Source organism: Molossus molossus, unplaced genomic scaffold (genome assembly GCF_014108415.1).
Source record: "Molossus molossus isolate mMolMol1 unplaced genomic scaffold, mMolMol1.p scaffold_m16_p_10, whole genome shotgun sequence".
In the NCBI taxonomy this organism is placed as follows: domain Eukaryota; kingdom Metazoa; phylum Chordata; class Mammalia; order Chiroptera; family Molossidae; genus Molossus; species Molossus molossus.
In genome coordinates this window covers 77444557-77467282 of record NW_023425345.1, presented here as the reverse complement: position 1 = coordinate 77467282, position 22726 = coordinate 77444557, and the positions used below count along the sequence as shown (strand labels likewise).

At 41.3% G+C, this 22726-nt stretch overlaps 1 protein-coding gene across 4 annotated transcripts in view; it reads right to left on the bottom strand.

The window, feature by feature from the left end:
* The window catches only part of LOC118623434 (cyclic AMP-dependent transcription factor ATF-7), a 113798-nt gene that overhangs the window by 20918 nt on the left and 70154 nt on the right, over positions 1-22726 (bottom strand). For 3 of the 4 annotated variants that reach the window (XM_036250999.1, XM_036250998.1, XM_036250997.1), the window contains exons 3-4: positions 11802-11898; positions 6792-6910 (exon numbers count right to left, since the gene is read on the bottom strand). In XM_036250999.1, coding sequence (XP_036106892.1) covers positions 6792-6910; positions 11802-11898 — 216 coding nt within the window. Of the gene's footprint in view, positions 1-6791; positions 6911-11801; positions 11899-13142; positions 13172-22726 lie in introns of all 4 variants that reach the window. The other variant, XM_036250996.1, reaches the window with a different exon arrangement.

Below are 22726 nucleotides of genomic sequence, written 5' to 3'. Positions count from 1 at the left end.
TGGGCACCTTCAAGCCCAGCACAAGAAGCAGCCATCTGCAGATCACTTTGTAAATTATGCCTGGTGGCCCCAGGTAGAACACAGGCAGTGGCTGACCTTGCCCTAGAGCCAGCGGATAGCTTTAGACTACAGCGAAGCACCACCACCCAACCACCTCCACAAGCGACACACTCAAGGAGTGGACTCAGTGGGTACCAGAGCCCTGATGAAGTTAAGTCTCACTCTGTGTGGTGGGCCCTGTACAGCCGATCCTCCAAGGTAGTCACAGGTCAGTGGTCAGTGGGCACAGCCAGTTCTTGCAGCTGATCAGCCTGAATTAATCCCTCCCATTGACATGCCAATAGCAATCAATACTCAATTACAACAGAAGGGTGTACAGTCCACACTAGGGGTGCACCTTGAAGGCCCAGCTGGGGTGACTAGGAAGGCTGTGCCACTGGACACTACAGGACACCTACTACAACAGGCCATCCTAGGAAGCCTAGGAGACATAGCAACTCTACCTAATACATAGAAACAAACACAGGAAGGAGCCAAAATGAGGAGACAAAGAAACATGTCCCAAATGAAAGAACAGAATGAAACTCCAGGAAAAGAACTAAGTGAAACAGAGATAAGCAATCTAACAGATGCAGAGTTCAAAACACTGGTTATAAGGATGCTCAAGGAACTTAGTGAGAATTTCAAGGGACTTAGTGAGAACAACAACAAACTTAGTGAGGACCTCAAGAGCATAAAAAAGGACCAGTCAGAAATGAAGGATAATTTACAGGGAATCAATAGTGGATAGAGTAGGTGAAGCCAAAAAGCAAACAAACCATCAATTTGTAATATAAGGAAGCAGAAACACCCAATTAGAAAAAAGAATCCAAAAATATGATGATGAAGGAGCCCCTGAGACAACTTCAAGCGTACTAACATTCACATCATGAGTTTGCCAGGAGAGAGAGAGCAAGAAATTGAAAACCTATTTGAGCCCTGGCCGGTTTGGCTCAGCGGTTAGAGCGTCGGCCTGCAGTCCTGAGAGACCCGGGTTCAGTTCCCGCTAAGGGCGCGTACCTCGGTTGCAGTTTGTCCCTGGCCCTGGTCGGTTGTGCGGGTGGCAGCCACTCGATGTGTTCCTTTCACATCGATGTTTCTCTCTCTCTCTCTGTTCCTCTCTCCCTCCCTCTCTACCTGAACAAAAAAAGGAAAAATGTCCTCGAGTGAGGATAAAAAAAAAAAAGAAAACCTATTTGAAAAACCAATGACAGAAAACTTCCCTAATTTGGTGAAGGAAACAGACATTTAAGTCCAGGAAGCATAGAGAGTCCCAAACAAAATGAACCCAAAAAGCCCACACTAAGACACATCATAATCAAAATGCAAAAGGTTAAAGACAAAGAGAGAATCTTAAAAGCAGCAAGAGAAAAGCAGTTAGTTACCTACAAAGGAGCTCCCATGAGACTATCAGCCAATTTCCCAAAAGAAACTTTGCAGGCCAAAAAGGAGTGGCAAGAGAGATACTCAAAGTGATGAAAAGTAACGACTATAACCAAGATTACTCTATCCTGCAAAGCTATAATTTAGAATAGATGGACATATAAAGAATTTCCTAGACAAGAAAAAGCTAAAGGAGTTCATCAACACCAAACAAATATATGAAATGCTGACAGATCTTCTTGAAAAAGAACAAAAATATAAACAATAAAATGGCAATAAATACATGTCTATCAACAATCGAATCTACGAACAAAATGAGCAAGCAGAACTGAAACAGACTCATAGATACAGAGAACTTTTTGTTGGTTGCCAGATGGGAAGGGGTTGGGGGGATGGTGAAAAGGTAAAGAATTAGGAAGTAGAAATCGGGTCCGGCTGGGTGTGGCTCAGTGGTTGAGCATTGATCCATGCACAGAGAAGTCGCCAGTTCGATTCCCAGTCAGGACACATACCCAAGTTGTGGGGCATGCAGGAAGTCGATGTTCTCTCTCATTGATGTTTCTTTTCTCTCTCTTTTTTTTTTTTATCCTCACCCGAGGACATTTTTCCATTTTTTGTTCAGAAAGAATGGGAGGGAGAGAGAAGAAGAGAGAGAGAGAGAAAAATATCGATGTGAAAGGGACACGTTGAGTGGCTGCCTCCCGCACAACCCAACCAGGGCCGGGAATAAACTGCAACCGAGGTACGTGCCCTTAGCGGGAACTGAACCTGAGTCTCTCTGGTCCACGAGGGGATGCTCTAACCACTGAACAAAACCGGCCAGGGTGATGTTTCTCTCTCTCCTTCTCACTTTCTCTCTCTCTAAAAATCAATAAAGTAAAAAAAAAAAAAGAAGAAGAAGTACAAATTGATTGTTAGACTGATGAACCTCAAAGGGAAGTGGGGAGAGGGGACAGGAACAGATAAACCAAAGAACGTATATGCATATATGCATAACCAATGGACACAGACAATAGCGTGGGTAAGGCAGGAAGAGGTTGGGATCGGGGAAGAGAGGATCAATGGGGGGAAAATGGGTACATGTGCAATACATTCAACAATTAAGATAAGTTTAAAAAGAAAAAAGAAAAAAAAAATAGGCAGGGCCTGGATGGGTAGTTTAGGTGGTTAGAGCATTATCACCATAGCCAAAGGTGCGGGTCTGATTCCCAGTCAGAGCACACAAAAGAATCAACCAAAGAATGCATAAGTAAGTGGAACAACAAATCAAGGTTTCTCTCTCTCTCACACAAATTAATTAAGAAAAAAAAAGAAAACATAGGCAGGACAGTCTTTGCTGAGAGTCACCATGGTTTCTTGCTTCAACACTGTTTAGGTGGAACCAGTGCTCGACTCCCATCCCAGCCTGTTACCCAGATCCAGCCTTCTGCCACCTCCCCACAGCACCCTGGGCCTGCCCCAAGGCCCCCACACCACCGCTCCAGCACCATACATGCCCTCTTCTTAGCCACCCACCATGATGACCGAGTGACCACATCCACTTCGCAGGTGTGCCAGAACTACCACCAGGATTCAGAGGCCTCCATGAACTGCCAGATCAATCTGGAGGTCTATGCTTCCTATATCTACCTGTCCATGTCTTACTACTTTGACTGTGATGATGTGGCTTTCAAGAACTTTGCCAAATATTTTCTTCACCAATCTCATGAAGAGAGAGAACATGCTAAGAAATTAATGAAGCTGAAGAACCAACTAGGTGGCCGAATCTTCCTTCAGGATATCAAGAAACCAGACCGTGATAACTGGGAGAATGAGCTGAATGCGATGGAGTGTGCATTACACTTGGGAAAAAAGTGAGAATCAGTCACTGTTGGAGTTGTACAAACTGGCCACTGACAAAAATGACCCTCATTCGTTTGAATTCATTGAGAAGCACTACCTGAATGAACAGGTGAAATCCATCAAAGAACTGGGTGACCACATAACCAACTTGTGCAGGTTGGAGGTCCTTGAAACTGGCATGGCAGAGAGTCTCTTTGATAAGCACACCTTGGGAGACAATGAAGAGAGCTAAGCCTTAGGCTGACTTCTCACAGCAATGGGGGTGACTTCCTTGTCACCAAAGCAGTAAGTGAATGTTGGAGTTACCTTTGCCTTTTCTATAACTTGTACCAAATAATCCACTTATGTTCCTTTCATTTGTACCATTCCTTCAAATAAAGTAATTTGGTAAGCCCCACCTCAAAAAAAAAAAAAAGAGAAAACATAGGTAGTAAAATCTCTTAGCAATATTTTTTCTGATATATCTTGGGTGAGGGAAACAACAACAAAAAAGAAACAAATGAACTACATCAAATTAAACAATTTTTGCATAGCAAAGGAAACCATCAACAAAGCAAAAGACCACCTACTGAATGGGAGAAGATATTCACCAATGATACATCTAATAAGGAGTTAATAGCCAAAATTTATAAAGAGCTCATATAAAAACAACAAAACAAAAATCCTATTTAAAAAATGGACAGAGCCCTGGCCAGTTTGGCTCAGCGGTTAGAGCGTCGGCCTGCAGACCACAGAATCCCGGGTTTGGTTTCTGCTAAAGGCATGTACCTTGGTTGCAGTTTTCCCCTGGTCCTGATTGGGGTCGGGTGGGTGGCAACCAATTGATGTGTCTCTCTCATATCGATGTTTCTCTCCTTCCCTCTCTCCCTCCTGCTCTGAGGATAAATGCAAACATGTCCACAGGTGAGGATTAAAAAAAAAAAATGGACAGAGGATCTGATTAGACACTTATTCAAAGTGAATTTACAAATGGTCAACAGACATCTGAAAGAGCTCAGGGCCACTAATCATCAGATAAATGCAAATTAAAACCACAATGAGTTATCACTTCACACCTGTGAATGGCTATCATCAAGAAATCAACAAACAAATGTTGGTGAAGAGGTGAAGAAAAGGGAACCCTCATGCACTGTTGGTGGGAATGCAGACTGTTACAGGCACTGTGAAGAACAGTATGGAGTTTCCTTAAAAAATAAAAAATGGAACTGCCTTATGACCCAGCAATTCCACTTCTGGGTATATATCTGGAAAAAAACCAAAACATGAATTTGAAAGATTATATGCCCCTCTATATTCACTGAAGTATTATCACAACAGCCAAGATGTGGAACCAACCCAAGTGTTTGTCAATAGATGAGTGGATAAAAAAACCTGTGGTACATATATACAATGGAATATTACTTGGCCATAAAAAGGAATTAAATTGCCCTGGCCGGTTTGGCTCAGGGTTAGAGCATTGGCCCACGGACCAATGAGTCATGTTGGGCATGTACCTTGACTGCGATTGTCCCCAGCCCTGACTGGGGTCGTGTGGGAGGCAACCACTTAATGTGCCCCTCTCACATCGATGTTTCTCTCTCTCTCTCTCTCTCTCTCTCTCTCCTTCCCACTCTATCTGAACAAAAATGGAGAAATATCCTCAGGTGAGGATAAAAAAAAAAAAGAATTAAATCTTATCATTTACGACAGCATGGATGGACCTGAAGGGTATTATGCTAAGTGAAGTAAGCCAGTCAGAGAAAGAAAAGTACCATATGATTCCACTTATATGTGGAATCCAATGAACAAAATAAACAAACAAAATTGGAACATTCATAGATACAGAGAACAGAATGACGTTTGCTAGAGGGGAGAGGGGTTGGACTGGTGGAAAAGGTAAAGGGATTAAGAAGTACAAATTGCTAGTTACAAAGCAGTCATGAAGATGCAAAGTACAGCATAGGGAATACAATCAATGATATTAAAACAACTATGTATGGTGCTAGGTGGGTACTGTTAATATTGGGGGGAACACTTTGTAAAGTATATGATTGTCCAACCATTATTCTGTATACCTGAAACTAATACAAAATAATACTGAATGTAAATTGTAATTGAAAAAATAAAATTGCCACCCTGGCTGGTTTGGCTCAGCGGTTAGAGCATCAGCCCACAGACAAGAGTCACAGGTTTGATTCCTGTCAAGGGCACATAACTCAGTTGCAGTTTGGTCCCCAGCCCTGGTTGGGTCAGGTGGGAGGCAGCCAGTCGATGTGTCTCTCTCACATTCATGCTTCTCTCTTTATCTCTCCCTCCCACTCTGTCTGAAAATAAATGGAAAATATCCTCAGGTGAGGAATAAAAAATAAATAAATAAAAAGAAAAAGAAAATTGCCCTGGCCAGTGTGGCTCAGAGGTTAGAGCATTGGCACATGGACCAAAGGGTTGTGGGTTTGATTCCCAGTCAAGGGCACGTACCTAGGTTGCAGGTTGGATCCCCAGCCCTGGTCAGGGCGTGTATGAGAGGCAACTAATCAATGTGTCTCTCTCACACTAATATTTCTCTCTCTCTCCCCATCCCTTCTTCCCTTCCTTCCACTCTCTCTAAAAATTAATGGAAAAAATATCCTCGGGTGAGAATTAACAAAAACAAAACAAAACAAAACAAAACAAAAACAAAAAAAATCCTTTTTAAGTTTAAAGTCTTCAATATTATTAGTAAGCTACTTGAAGGTAAGAGCCTCATACACTGAAACAAACAAGAGTCTAAGTTCAATAAATGTCTGTTGATTGGCTGGTTAAATAAAAATAGTCCAGGTGCCCCTGGCTGGTGTGGCTCAGTGGTTGAGTGTTGACCCATGCACCAAAAAGATCACCAGTTCCATTCCCAGTCAGGGCACATGCCCAGGTTGTGGACCTAATCCCCAGTGGGATCAATAAAGAAAAAACACTAAAAAAAAAAAAAAAGTCCAGGTGAGAAGTCTGATTAGCTCAGAAAATAGTGGGATTTGGGCCCTGGCTGGTTTGGCTCAGTGGTTAGAGCGTCATCCTGTAGACCAAAGCATCGAGGATTTGATTCCGGGCAAGGGCATGTACCTTGATTGCAGTTTGATCCCTGGCCCTGGATGGGGCTGTGAGGGAGGCAACCAATTGATGTGTCTCTCTCACATCCATGTTTCTCTCTCTCTCAGTCTTCCCCCACTACCCCCAACTCTATCTGAAAATCACTGAAAAAATATCCTTGGGTGAGGATTTAAAAAAAAGGAGTGGGATTTGGTAAAAAAAAAAAAAAAAAGTTATTTAACAAAATATGAGTAAACTTATAATCTTTTAACATCTTCAAATTATTCAAAACAAATAATTTTAATTTAAGTAATGCCCCACTGGAGTCCAAGAAGACTGACTAGGATTAGTGGGTATTCTCTGTTTCTGTAGAACAAAGCCTGTAATTTTGTGCTTTAACCAATTAAGCAAATTATACCAAGGCACAATGAAAATAGCCTAGATCTGAACAGCACCAGTTTTTCAGTTAAAGTTCTGCCTCTTACCTTTTTTTCATCCTCATCTGCAGCTTTCTTGAATTCATGTTCAAAGGAGCTAGCTAGTTCATTGAAGAGCCCCACCTCCTCACAGTTCTTCAGGAATCTAGTTGGAGTAGGAGTTTGATCTGTAGACATGAAAAGAAAAGAAAATTCGATGTTAGTTTTGACCTGAAATTGAAACTTGAGAGAACACATTTTATTTTTCTGTTTGGAGAGAATCTCGGTGTTAGGGCAAATTTGCTTTTATTGAGCTCTAGTAGGTGAAGGCTGGTACTAGGCCACCAGAGGGTGTCTGTGCTGTGTTGCCTCAAGGCTGGCAGGCAGAAGACAGAACAATGTTTTGTTGTGTGACTACCCATGTAACCTACCTTTCTCCCAGAGGCTGGTTTCACCTCCTTCACCCCCAAACAAAACCAAACCACCCACCCAGGTGGAGTTTGTGAAACATCCAGATTTGAAAATCAAGTACAGTTAGGTAACATTTTCTCTTTAAACTTACTCCCGGCTAGGTCTGAAGTAAGCAGGTATAAGCAGATGAACGTTAAAATCTGATGTAAAGAAACTGAGGATCAGGTGGTTGGTTGAATTTGCTTGCTAATGCTACCAAATTAGAAATGGTTCATTGTCTTTCAGTGGTCACTGAGGTAAGGGTCTGTTACCTTCTCAAGGCATTCCAGGCAAATCTAGGGGCTGGGGAACAAGACAGCAAGATCATGAGCTAGAAAAGGAAACTGCAAACAATAGAACAGAGACCTGGGCCCAGAGCAAATTCCGGAAACCAGGATATTTGGATTTAGATTTGCCAGCCAAAATATTATCTCAGGGGATGCACAAATCTTTCCTCAACAGAGTGCCCCTGCCCTTGGGAAGAGGAAGGCTCTCGGTAATCCACGGAAACTTTTCAAGCAACTTGAATTTTAGATTTGAACTACTCTCTCCTCATTCTGCTTTTCTAGTTTTTCTCTTAGGTCAGTTAAATCTTGTTCCCTGATCCTAACTCTATTAGACGGTTTTCCTTGACATGATAGTTAACTCACAGATTCATCTTATATTCCAAACCCCTAGATTGAATGATAGAAATAGAACAATGTTTAAATAATATTTTAAGGAGTGAGACCTGGAGTTAAAATCGCTCCTTCTAGCATGATCAATTGGGAATAGTCCAGTGGGATTTTCCATGGAAACAACATAATTAAAAAACATTTTTTTAACAAACCCTCTTCTGAATCAGAGTGTTTGAAAAAGTTACCACTACCTCCCAAAATAGTTTTAAAAGCTTCTCTGGCAGCTTTGGTTGGCCAACGATATAGCCACTTTCCCTCCATCCCCGGGTGAGTAGAGGTAATATCATCCTTTATGCTTAGAGAGAACTTCAGTAAGGGCACACAAAAAATTACAACTCAGGTGAACCAGGATGGGGCAGTTAAGGGCATGGCTACGGCAGAAGAGGGCCTTTGGATCTCTGATTTGAGGCTCATACAAACTTCTCCTATTCCTGAACAATGTATAAGAAAATGTATAAGAAAACCTTTAATCTGCTCTGATGATCCTGAAGCAATCAACAAGTGTTTACTAAATACTTTCTATGTTTTGGTGCTACATGCATAAACTTGTGTGGAAATCTGGGGGAAAAGATAAATAAGAAAACAGGAATTTTGCCCAAATATAAGACATGGCTCTTGCCCTAGAGAATAAGAGAATGCTTTCTAGTTGAGGAAATAAAACTAACATACATAGATAGCATCCTAGTATACAAAAAAATCTGTGTCATGTGCAGTAGAGAATAAAATTGCAGAAATTAAATAAAGAAATTAATGATAGCAGTTAGGAGGTTTCCAGAAGCAGGACTTGAGCTGTGCCTTAAAGAATGGCTTTAGCCCTGGCCCCTTTGACTCAGTGGTTAGAGCGTCAGTCCACAGACTGAAGGATCTCGAGTTCAACTCTTGGTCAAGGGTAGTTGCTTGGGTTGCCAGTTCGATCCCCAGGCCTGGTCAAGGTCATGTGGGAGACAACCAATTGATGTCTCTCCCTCCTCCCCTCCTTCCACTTAAAAATCAATGGAAAAATATCCTCAGGTGAGGATTAATAACAAGAAAAAAATGGCTTTTGATGGTAGAGAGAAGATAAGATTTGGTAGATAGGAGTAAGGCAGGTAAAGGTACAGAGAGAGACAGGGTATAGATGATGAGAAAAAGGTCTATCTCTGCCCTGGCTGGTTTGGCTCAGCAGTTAGAGCGTCGGCCTGTGGACCAAAGACTCCCAGGTTCGATTCCAGCCAAGGGCACATACCTTGGTTGTGGTTCATCCCTGGTCCTGGTTGGGGTCGTGTGGGAGGCAACCAATCAATGTGTCTCTTTTACATTGATGTTTCTCTCTCTCTCACTCTCTCTTCCTCCTTTCTCCTCCTCCCGCTCTATCTGAAGATAAATGGGAAAATGTCCTTGGGTAAGGATTAAAAAAAGAAAAGAAAAGGGTTTATCTCTGTCAAAAGATAATCATGTTAGGTATATAAAGTTGGACTGGTACCATGGGGCTAGGTTATAGAAAGCTTGAAAATCCAAGTATAAATAGCCTTAAAGTAAGAGAAAAATGGGAAGATAATGACAGATTTTGAGCAGAGGAAAAGAATTTAAGGAAAATTGACTTTTCAATTGGCAAGATGGAAATAATAAGAGGCTAGTCAAGGAGAGAGACCAGCTAGGATACTATGGAGGAATCCAAGCATAATGAGGGTGGTGGCAGGAAGAACAGGCTGGAACAGAACAGAGATAATCTGAAGAAAAAAATAAAACAACTCAAGATTTTGAGAATACCATCACTGAATAACAAAAGGAGAAGTTGGTTTAGGGGACAAAGAAATACATTCCGTCATCGGCATGAAGATTTGAACGACAGAAAGCCAGCCAAGTTTAAGTGTTCGATTAGAGGCTGAAATACGTGTGAAACACCAGGTCTTAATTTACAGATATGAGATTACCAGCCTAGATAGGAGAACTGAAGTTATGTGCAATGGGACGAGCACTCTAGAAATAGCATGCAAAGAATAACAGGAAATCACTTTCTTTCCTTGGGACTGTCCTATATCAATTTCTCTCACCACTACTGGAGATTCAGCACAGGCCTTTCCACCAATGTGTAATAACCTCTCCAACTTGATAACCTTGCCTCAAATTTACCTCTTTCATAAATTGTCTCTGATTAATTCCATTTAATATTCTCTTAGTATTTTTGTTTGTATTATTCACTTGTACTACAAATACTAAAATTATTTTCATTAATATATGCCCTGACTTAATAAATTGAAATATGTGTTACCTACTTTATACCCTATTCACTTTCACACTTCCCTCTAAAACTTCTCCTAGGCTTTCCTCATTTTTTTCTTTTTTTTTTTAATCCTCACCTGAGGATATTTTTTCCATTTTTCTTCAGATAGAGTGGGAGGGAGAGAGAAACACTGATGTGAGAGAGACACATTGACTGGTTGCCTCCCGCACGACCCCAATCAGGGCCAGGGACGAACTGCAACTGAGGTACGTGCCCTTGACCGGAATTGAACCCAGGACTCACTGGTCTGTGGGCCAATGCTCTAACCATTGAGCAAGACTGGCCAGGGCTCATTTTTTCTTTTTAAAATTTTTATTTATTGATTTTATTTTTTTGGTTAATCTTCACCTTGAGGATATTTTTTTCCATTATTTTTAGAGAGAGTGGGAGGGAGAATGAGAGAGAAGGAAACATCGACGTGAGAGACACACTGATTAGTTGTCTTCTGCATGTGCCCTGACCGGGGTGGGGAACTGAACCTACAACCTAGGTACATGCCCTTGACTGAGAATTGAACACCAAATCCTTTGGTGCGTGGGCCAATGCTCTAACCACTGAGAAACACTGGCCAGGGTTTTACTGATTTGAGAGAGAGGGAGCGAGGGAGGGAGAGAGAGAGAGAGAAACATTAATTTATTGTTCCACTTTTTTATGCATTAATTGGTTGCTTCTTGTATGTGCCCTGACTGGAGATCAAACTCAAAACCTTGGGGTATCAGAATGACACTCAAACCAACTGAGCTATCAGGCCAGGGCTCTCCCAAGATTTCTTAAGGATTATTAATGATCCCCACTCATGTCCTTTTCCAGGAATTACAATCTACAAGCTCCTAGCAAAGTGCCTGGTGTACACAGTAGATATTTAGTCAATAATTGCTTAAGTAATAAGGAATAGGAGATCCATAAGGGCAAGCCCCTTTCTTCACGTATAGAAGTATAGAGAGGTTAAAAATTGAGGTAAGCTTGCTTAACTCAGGCTAAATCAGAACCCCTATGGTATCAAAAGAAAAAGCCCACTTTGGTCTGTATGTCTGTCTAGCTGAAAATGACACAACAGAACTGCAGCATGGTTTGAGAGAGATTGCTGAGAATGGTCCTTGAGATGGCATATGTGAGCAAGACAAACTAAAATAACCAGTGATAGGTTCTAGGTCACCCAAATTGGCACAGGAAAGTCCCACTGACAAAATGTCTTATTTGAGCTTTGGAAATGTGCTCTCAATGGTGTTTGGGTTGACAAGGGAAGCTGAATTGATGAACTAACAATCTGCCTGCTCGGGGAAAATTGACACCCAGTGGAAGAGAAGCAGCCAGACTAGGTTGACTTCCTTACTTTTGTTCAACCCTTCATTGTGGGTAGGGAGAAATGTCAAAGGCATCTTTTGTCTATAAATCTTCCAATGTCTTAATAAAAGGAAGGCAAGAAAGGAATAGACTGAAAAAAGCTAAGACAAAACCTCAAAACGCCTACCCTCAAAAACCGCAGAACCCAATCTTGTATTAAAAACAGAGTAGAGGGCACAATAGAATCTTGGGAGCTTTTACTGTTCCCTTTTCCTGATTAAATGCAGATCACGTAAGGCCTCTTAATGGGAAATAGGGAGTATAGCTCCCAGTACATCTGGTCCCTGGTATTAATCTTAACTGTCTGGTAATATCAAGGCACGTGGGTTCTGGGGCAGCAAATACCTGCAATGATGACTGAGTCAGTTCGGGCTGGGCCAAATTTCAATGTCATCTCATGCTTGTGTTTATGAACGGCCAGGTGGTCCTCGTTTGTAAATCTCTGAAACGAAACAGAAATGGAGATGTGAAGGGAAAAAAAAAGCAATTCAGTGCCCTTTAAAAATGTCCTACCAAACATCCTGAGATACAGTTGGTCACTGGAAAGACAGACTGTACAGGGAAAGGAGAAAAAGTGGAAGTGATGTGAAAGGAGAGGTGATGGATTTAAAAGGAGAAAACGGGGAAGGAGAAAAAGAGGCACTAGAAAGCTGGGAGGAGAGAGGAAGGGGAAGACTGTAGCACCAACTGCTCTGTAATATTAGGTCCAAATGAGAGAAATGGACAGATTGCTGCTGAAGTGAAATCCAGGCAGGAGGGTCCAAATAAAAAAAAAAAAAACATTAAGGCAAACTCGTAGTAAACAAGGGGAAAATAATTTTTAATAATAATAATAAAAAGAGAAGAAGGGAAAGGCTGGGCACTCATTGGTCATCACAAAAATAGGAAATTCAGAATTAAGCTCTCCATGGTGGGGCTGAAATGGACTATTTATGAGGGGAGATAACAGGGAGATAAATTATGCAGGATTAGGAGAACGATTTAACTTTCTGGCCCCCACAATGCTGCAGCAGGAGCCTGCCCAGTTATTTGGCTTAGGATTTTAATGAGTCAGGACAGAGCTGTAGAAGACAGAGGCCCAATGGCCAGCAGTAATGGCACACACCAGCCCCATTGGCCAAATGCTGTCTCCCTTCATCAGGCAGCGCGCCTGGGCTCCATCAGCCATAAAGGGGCCAGTACTATGCTGCTGGCTATGGAAAGGCAGAATAAAAATGCAAGCAGAATTTTTTTGTTGTTAGGGTAGAAAGAAGCCTGTAGGCAGGATGAAAGAAAGGGAAAAGGAAAAGGTATAGAGATTTTATTTATTTAGGGGTTTGGGTTAAAAGACAATGAAAAGATAAGGCTAAGTCTGCCTCAGTTTGTAATTAAGTAAGACAGGGTTACTGGACAATAATTTATGCTCCAACCTGTTCTTTAGAAGGGGGAGATGAAGAGAACAGATGAACAGCAGTAATTCAAAAGAATGATACCCTCAAAATTCCTTTTAGGCTGGCTGGCCATGTTCCTTCATTAAAACATGCCTACAACACATAACCACTTGGATGCTGCTGTTTTCCACAGTTCCTTCACCAGCCAGGTTTTGAAACATGGTTCTATTTGTCTTTTTGTTTTAAAAAAAATGATTGGTTAGTTCCCTCTTCTTACTCTCTTCATTAGATATACATTTCCCGTAGAACACTATACCTTTAGCCCTCTTTTCCACAGATTTTCTTCTTTTTTTAGAAAATTGATGTTAGAGAGAGAGAGGAAAAAAGAGGGAGAGAGAAACATTAATTTTTGTTATTGTTCCACTTATTGATGCATTCACTGGTTGATTTAAAAAAATTGTTTTTTCTTTATTGCTTTTAGAGAGGAAGGGAGGGGGGAGAAAGAGGAACATTGATGCGGGAGAACATCGACTGGCTGCCTCCTGCATGCCCCCACTGGGGATCAGTCCCACAACCTGGGCATATGCCCTGACTGGGAATCAAACTAGCCACTTCTTGGTGCATGGGTTGATGCTCAACCACTGAGCCACACCGGCTGGGCTGGTTGATTTCTGTGTATGCCCTGACTGGGGATCAAATCTGCAATCTTGGCATATCGGGATGATGCTCTGACCAACTGAGCTACCCAGCCAGGGACCCCACAGCTCTTCTTGCTTGTAAACTAAGTAGACAGGAGGTGGCCCCATCCCAGCTACTATCCAGTCAAGAAAGCGACACTAAAGTTCCTTTATTTTACCTGAAAGTAGCTTTCCCCAAATTTTCTCTGAGCCCCTATCACAACTAAAGCCAGCTTAAGATCTAAAATCCTTCTAGGTTGGGTCTATAGGCATAAAGGGCAAAGAGAAATTTCAATTAAAAGTGTGAAGAACCAAGTAAAACAGTCAAAAGAAGAATGTCTTAGTGGTTTCCAATGGATTTGGGACAAAACTGAAGAATCAAGTGTGGGGACATTTAGCCAAGAACTTGCATGTTCTCTACTGTTGGTTAACCCTAGGCATCAACTTTTTCCATCACAGATTTTTCCTTAAGGAAAAAAGGATGAGGTGGGGTGAGAAAGGAGGAAATAATAGTCTGTTACCCAGGGGTATGGTATTTGTTGGTTAAACAAGTCACTGTAAAGGGTCTGAGACTGCCAGACACAACTATCAAAATGGAAAGGGAACCCACTATATGGGAGAGCATAATTGCCAACAATATATCAGATAAGGGGTTAATTTCCAAAATATATAGAGTACTCATATAACTCAACAAAAGAAAGACAAAGTACCCAATTAAAAAAAAGGGTAGAGCCCTGGCTGGTCTGGCTCAGCAGTTAGAGTGTCGGCCTGCAGTCCAGAGATCCAGGTTCGGTTCCAGGTAAGGGCATGTACCTCAGTTGCAGTTTGTGCCCGGCCCTGGTTGGGTCGTGCATATGGCAACCACTCGATGTGTCCCTTTCACGTCGATGTTTCTCTCTCTCTCTCTCTCCCTCCCACTCTATCTGAACAAAATATGGAAAAATGTCCTCGGGTGAGGATTAAAAAAAAAAAAAAAGGGTAGAGGGCCTTGGCCAGTTTGGCTCAGCAGTAGAGCATCAGCCCGTGGACCAATGAGTCCCAGGTTTGATTCCAGCCAAGGGCATGTACCTTAGTTGCAGTTTATCCCCAGCCCTCATTGAGTTCATGCAGGAGGCAATCAGTTGATGTGTCCCTCTCACGTTGATGTTTCTCTCTCTCTCTCTCTCTCTCTCTCTCCCTCTCGCTCCCTCCCTCTCTTTCACTCTATCTAAAAATCAATAGAAAAATATCCTCGGGTGAGGACTAACAAAAACAAAACAAACAACAACAACAACAAATCTAGCCGTCCCATTTGTTAACATCCTTAATTAGTCTTCCTTTGTTATTTGGTTTTACCTATGACTAAGGTTTTGGCAAAAAGTCACTCAGGGAATACTCACTGTAGTTGTAGGACAAACAATGGTAAATATCAGTAAATGTGTAGACATTAATCCTCTCCAAGACACAAAGGGTGGAAATTCAAAATGGGGGCTTAAGAGTTTAGTCACACTGGGTCAGAGAGGCAGTTTATATGCTCTGGGAGGGGATTTGTATGGTAACACAGGTATAGAATCTTTTTTGCTCAAGTAAATGAGTCAGAACAGTTTCTTAGAATAAATGAGAGAGGAAAAGTATTTATTATGTGTTAATTTCCACCATATCTAGAGACCAAGATGCTTTCGATCTGCCCTATCCATTATGGCAGTTGCTAGTCACAAGCGGCTGTTGAGCTCTTCACATGTTGCTAGATCTACTACTATGTCAAAACACACACTGGATTTTGAAGACTATACAAAAAGAAAAAGAGGATGTAAAATATCTCATTAACTTTATGTTGATTATATGTTGAAATGAGAATAGTTTGGATATATCGGGTTAAATATATTAAAATTAATTTCAATTGCTTACTTCTACTTTTTAATGTGGCTTCTAGAAAATTTAAAATTGCATATATGGCTTGCATTTGCATTATACTTCTTTTGAACAGCTCTGATCTAGATAATATACTCAAAGATCTGATAGGAATTTTAATTACATGCCAACCTTGAATCTTTCCCCCCAAACCCATTTTCCCTAAATGCATTTTACACTATATGGCAAAGGCTCTCAATCAGAGGCAACTCTACCCCAGAGGACATATGGCAGTTTGGGGACATTCTTGCTTGTCACAAATGGGAGATGCTACTAACATCTAGAGGGTAGAGCCTAGGATACTGCTAAATGTCCTAATGCATAGGACAGTTCACCAAAACAAAAAATTATCTGACTCAAAATGTCAACTGTGTCCCTGTTGAGAAAACTTGCTACAGGGTAACAGGGAAAGGAAGAGAGAAACAACAACAACAAAAAAGGCTGTTTTTCAGTTCCCTTTGCCAAACTGCCAACACATGTTTTTGGATCTGAAACTTGGAAGGGAAAAAATCAGGCAGAAAACTTCCATCCTCACTTTATAAAATGGCTGATGTATTATTACAAGATCTGCAAATACTTAGGGAAATTATGAAGATGAGACAGAAGGCACTGTAATTGGGAGAACAGATTAAATGGAATTCTCATGTACTTCTGTGTTAGTAACAAACAGATAATACAGAAGTAAATCAAAATAACTTTGGCTAATTAAGATTTTCACTCCCTGGTGGAGAAAAAAAATCAGTGAGAAAAGAGATCTTTTTACTTTAAGAAATGTTTAGAAGCATAAAATGGAATTATCAAGACTATGAAGAAATCAATCTGAAAACTAGTATTAATTGCAGAATGGGCAGGGATAGTATAGTTTTTTTTTGTTTTTTTAAAGAATAGTTTCTTGATTTTTAGAGAAAGAGGAAGGGACAGGGAGAGAAAAACATCGATGTGAGAGCACAACACCCATCAGCTTTCTCCTGCACAAGCCTCACCCAGGATTTAGACCGCAACCAATCATGGACTGACAGGGAATCCAATGAGCAACCCCTTGGTGCATGCAATGATGCCCAACTGAGCCACACTGGCAAGGGCAGGGACAGTAGAGCCTCCCCCACCCCCGTTTCTTTTTCTAAATTCCTTACCCGAGTGTATTTTTCCATTTATTTTGAGATAAAATGGGAGACAGGGAAAGAGAGAGAAACATCGACATGAGAGGGATGCAATGACTGTTTGCCTCCCGCACGACCCCAACCAGGGCCGGGGACAAACTGCAATTGAAGTACATGCCCTTGACCAGAATTGAACCTGTGAGTCATTGGTCCACGGGCTGACGCTCCAAACACTGAGCCAAACTGGCCAAGGCAAGTAGTTTCTTATTAACAATTTTCCATGGCACATCTTTGGTCAAACCACCTTCCTTCCATTAATAGGAAGTTTCATTCTCACCGGTCCTTCTGTGATAGCAGAATCTGGAATCCTACCTACCAGGAAAGTGACTAAATGAACAGAGTTAAGTAAACAGTTAGGAATGCCTTGTAGAACAAGGATGGTAAGAACTATAAATCAGGAATACATCTCAATGAATGAAGTCTTAAGATTTTTTCTTTAATATTTTTTCTTTATTGATTTTAGAGAGAGAGGAAGGGAGAAGGAGAGAGAAATAGAAACATCGATGAGAGAGAACACTGATTGGCCACCTCCTGCTTGCCCCTCACCCTTAGGCATATGCCCTGACCAGGAATTGAACAAGAGATCTCTTGATGCATGGGTAGATGCTCAACCAGTGAGCCATGCTGGCCAGGCAAAATTTTTAATTTAAAAAAATTGATGTATATGCCTGGCTGGTGTGGCTCAGTGGACTGGGCGTTGTCCCATGGGCTGAGAGGTCCCAGTTGGATTCCCGGTCAGGGCACATGCCTATGTTGCAGGCTGGATTCCCAGTAGGGGGCATGCAGGAGGCAGCCAATTGATGCTTCACTCTCACATTGATATTTCTATCTCTCTCTCCCTTCCTCTCTCTCTAAAAAATCAATGAAAACATTTATAAAAAATTGATGTATAGCCCTGGCCAGTTTGGCTCAATAGTTAGAGTGTCAGCTGGAGCACTAATGTGTCTCAGGTTTGATTCCGGTCAAGGGCATGTACCTCAGTTGTGGTTCATCCCCAGCCCCAGTTGGGGTCGTGCAGGAGGCAACCAATCAATGTGTCCCTGTCACGTCGATGTTTCTCTCTCTCCTCTCCTTCCACTCTATCTGAGGATAAGTGGAAAAGTATCCTTGGGTGAGGATTTAAAAAAAAAAAAATTGATGTATAACACACAAAATACAAATCTTAAGTGTACAGCTCAATTAATTTTTATGTAAGTATAAGCCTGTGTAATCAGAACCCAGATCAAGATATAAAGGAGCCCTGGCCGGTTTGGCTCAGCGGTTGGAGCGTCGGCCCGCGGTACAGAGAGACCCGGGTTCAGTTCCCGCTAAGGGCACGTACCTCGGTTGCAGTTTGTCCCCGGCCCTGGTTGGTCGTGCGGGTGGCAGCCACTCGATGTGTCCCTTTCACGTCGATGTTTCTCTCTCTCTCTCTTCCTCTCTCTCCCTCCCGCTCTATCTGAACAAAAAATGGAAAAATGTCCTCGGGTGAGGATAAAAAAAAAAAAAAAAAAAAAAAAAAAAAAAAAGATATAAAGGAGAGTAGAGGGATGGACCAAAAAGGTGAAGGGGATCAAGAGGTACAAATTTCCAGTTACAAAATAAGTAAGCTTGCCTGAACTGGTGTTACTCAGTGGATTGAGTATTGTCCCGTGGACTGAGAGGTCCTGGTTCAATTCCTAGTCAGGGCACGTTCCTGGGTTGTGGGCTCAATCCCCAGTAGGGGCGTGCAGGAGACAGCTGATCAATGTTTCTCTCTCACATTGATATTTCTATCTATTTTCCTTCCTCTCTCTCTCTAAAAAAAATCAATTAAAAAAAAGTAAGTCATGGAGATGTAATGTACAGCACAAGGAATACAGTCACTAATATCATGATAACTTTGGCCCTGGTCAGTTTGGCTCAGTGGTAGAGTGTCAGCCCACAGACCAATGAGTTGCAGGTTTGATTCCAGCCAAGGGCATGTACCTCGGTTGCAGTTCGTCCCCAACCCTGGTTGGGGTCGTGCGGGAGGCAACCAGTCGATATATCCCTCTCATATAGATGTTTCTCTCCCTCTCTCTCTCCATCCCACTCTGTCTGAAGATAAATGAAAAAAAAATTATCCTCAGGTGAGGATTAAAAAAAAAAAATCATGATAACTTTGTATGGTGACAGAAAGTCACTAGAATTGTCATGGGGATCACTTTGTAAGGTCTATAGATAACAAATCATATTTTACACCTGAAATTAACACATTGTATGCCAGCTATACTTAAATAATAATAATAGCCCGGCTGGTGTGGCTCAGCAGTTGAGCATCGACCCATGCACAAAGAGGTGGCCTGTTCTATTCCTGGTCAGGGCACATGCCCAGGTTGTGAACCCAATCCCGAGTGAGGGGCATGCAGGAGGCGGCCAATTGATGTTCTCTCTCATTGATGTTTCTCTCTCTTTCTCTCTCTCCCTTCCTCTCTTTCTAAAATCAATAAAGAAAAAAAAAATTAAAAAAAAAAAAAGATTTCTCATTTTCTCAGACTTGTACTAGGAATACCAGTATTTTTCATTGTATTTCAGAAATCCAAGTTAATAAAATAATTATTGGTCTCTGCAAGGGAAAATAAAAGTTATGAAACATTTCAGGCACCCTAGAAGTTTCCCTTATACCCTTTTCTTAAGCTTTTAAATGAAATAATTATTTGAAACATTTAATGTAGTACCTGGCATAGAGCATACACTCACCTAGTTTCTCCCCCTTTTTTAATCCTCACCTGAGGATATATTTTTTTCTATGTATATTCAGATAGAGTGGGAGAGAGGAAGGAAGAGAGGGAGGGAGAGAGAGACACATACATCAATGTGAGAAGACACATCAACTGGTTGCCTCCCGTACGACCCTGACCAGGGCTAGGGATGAACTGCAACCAAGGTACGTTCACTTGACTGGATTAGAATTCATTGGTCCGCAGGCCGATGGTCTAACCGCTGAGCCAAACCAGCCAGGGCTAGTTTTCCGTTTTTTAATCTCAAGGTAGACAGGTATTGTAGTAAAAACTAGTTTTTCTTTGCAAAATAATTCTATATAAGTCAATGTTTAGGGAGAGTTCTTTTCCTAATCTGGTTAATACTAGACTCCCAGAAATTTTTTGAAATAGCAGCACCTAGTGTAGAGAAGACTCAGGGGCACATGAGAATTCAGGCCAAACTAAAGCTAAATTTTTGTATGTTGACTCTGAGCCAAGGGCAAGAATATGGGCATTAGAAATGTTTTCAAGCTAAATCCTTGTAAAGTATTGTGACCAATGAAATTTCTGTGCAATATGCACTCAACCCCTAGCCAAATTCATTCCTGAAATGTTGTTTTTGGCCACCACAGCTCCAGTTTCCATGTGGATTTGCCTCACATTTTAAAATGCTCTTATATCCTGACCTATGATTAATTCATGTCCCTCTCCTTGTTTTAGAAGAGTAGACTGTTGGAAGGAGACAAATCAGGACTCTTTTAGTTATTAGGAAATGAGCGCTGAATGCCTAATCTATTAGGGAACAATATAAGGAATTTAGTTTATATTTGTGATAGTCTGAAAACTCATTTATGCTGAAACCTAACTATCCCCTTCTCTAAAGTTTCTGGGTTTGGCAGGGCTCCACAGACAGAATGGCTTTCTTTTACTACAGTATCAAGTACTTTGAGGCACATTTTGATGAAGGAAAATAGTATGAAAAAGCTGGAGAAAACTTGAGAAACTATGGGGCGCAAGCTCTAACATAGTGATATATTGGTGATGAGCAGGATAGAAAGAATAACTGACCTTTTTCTGAACAAACTAAATCACTTCAGTTGATCATGTATTCTGAAAGAAGAAACTGGGAGATCTGCAAAAGTCTTGATGAGGCTTCCCACCCTCACTGCAGTGCTGCTTCTATTCCAATGCAAGATATCATTTATGTTTGGGGAAGTAGGGAAAGGGAGACGAAGAGAAGGGGCTAAACACCCACACCTCAAAGCCAACATAATTTTCATCTGTACTGTAGTCAATCCTAGGCTCCTGCTCTCTACTTCAAGATGCTGCTGTTTACTAAATGAGTCACACATCCTGCTTTGAATGCTTCATGACTCTTGAATGAATCATTCCAAAGTACAGAACTGTTCAACAAATAAATACAACCACAGCAGCAGCAGCTCATAGGCTGCATGTGTAAGCAATGTAATTTATAAGAACAGGAAACTTCTTCCAAAAATACTCTAGAGAAAACGTTGTCAGGGGAATGAAGGAGGAAAAACTAAAGGGAGGCAGAAAATCCGTACGCTAAGGTAAATTCTTTCGTCTATGGATTGAGGAAGTTTCTTTTTTGGGAAGGCTGTCTGAGTATCTTAAAGAGAAGATTGTAGTAGCTGACTAAATTAGTCCATTGTAAAAAGAGGAATTTTGAGAGCAGAGAAATTATATAGTAGTTAGTCTAACAGCAAAGCCATCTGATTGAGTGTCGACCCATGCACCAAGAGGTTGCTGGTTCGATTCCTGGTCAGGGCACATGCCCAGGGTGTGTGCCAAATCCCCAGTGGGGGGCATGCAGGAGGTGGCTAGTCGATATTCTCTCTCACTGATGTTTCTATCCCTCTCTCTCTCTCCCTTCCTCTCTCTCTAAATCAACAAAGAAAAAAATTTTAAATAAAAGATCAACTCTCCTTTTGGGTATGGACAATAAAAAATTTCCCACCAATGTACACAGGGACAAGAGTTTTGTAAGTTGGGGATGCTTTGTAGCACTTTAGTGAGCTATGCTGGTTGACATTTATTTACTCAGCAAATATTTATTAAGCACCCACTGTGTGCAGGTTCTGTGCTAGGTGCTTGGAATACTTCCATGAATAAACAAATGAGGATCCTTGCTCTTGAGGAGCTTATATTCTACCATATGGTCAATTGATATTTGACAAAGGAGGTAAGAACATACAGTGGGGTAAAGACAGTCTATTCAATAAATGGTGTTGGGAAAACTGGACAGATACATGCAAAAAGTGAAACCAGACCACCTTCTTACACCATACACAGAAATAAATTCAAAATTAATAAAAGACTTAAAGACTCAAAACCATAAAACTCCTAGAAGAAAACATAAGCAGTATAATTCAGACATTTTTCTTAGTAATATTTTTGCTGATATATCTCCTTGGGCAAAAGAAGCAAATGAAAAAATAAACAAATAGGACTATATCAAGCTAGAAAGTTTTTTTACAGTAAAGGAAATCATCAACAAAATGAAAAGACAACCCACTGAATGGGAGGACATATTTGCCAATGATACATCTGATAAGAGGTTAATATCCAAAATTTATAAAGAACTCATATAACTCAACACCAAAAAATCTAATTAAAAAGTGGGCAAAGGCCCTGGCCAGTTTGGCTCAGCGGTTAGAGCGTCAGCCTGTGGTCCAGAGAGACCCGGGTTCGGTTCCCGCTAAGGGTACTTTGGTTGCAGTTTGTCCCCGGCCCTGGTTGGTCGTGCGGGTGGCAGCCAAATGTCCCTTCACATCGATGTTTCTCTCTCTCTCTCCCTTCCTCTCTCTCCCTCCCACTCTATCTGTACAAAAAAAAATGGAAAAATGTTCTCGGGTGAGGATTAAAAAAAAAAAGTGGGCAAAGGCCTGGCTGGTGTGGCACAGTGGTTGAGTATTGACGCATGCACCAAGAGATTGCCAGTTCGATTCCCAATCAGGGCATATGCCCAGGTTATGGGCCCAATCCCCAGTGTAGGGCATGCAGGAGGCAGCCGATCGAAGTTTCTCTCTCACATCAATGTTTCTATCTCTCTCTCCCTTCCTCTGTCTCTACAAAAGTCAAAAAAAAAAATTAAATAAATAAATAGATTAATTTAAAATAAAAATAAAAATCAATGGAAAAAAATGTCCTCGGGTGATTAACAATTAATAATTTAAAAATCATTCCCAAAGATTTTAAAGGAATGTAAAATGCAGAGTTTTCTGGTCCTCTTGTACTTTTGTGACATTATTTTCTCCTCTTTTTCCACTACTTCCTATCCAGGTCAGCATCTCTACTGATACGCAAAGTCTACTTGTTTTCAATTTTGTGCCTCCACACAATGCCCCTATTCTCAGACATGTCTTTCCCTCTCCCCTCAGTTTGTCCAAATGCTACCATTTTTTCCAAGGCCCAGCTGAAATTCAATTGCTTTTGGAAAGCTTCTTTAAT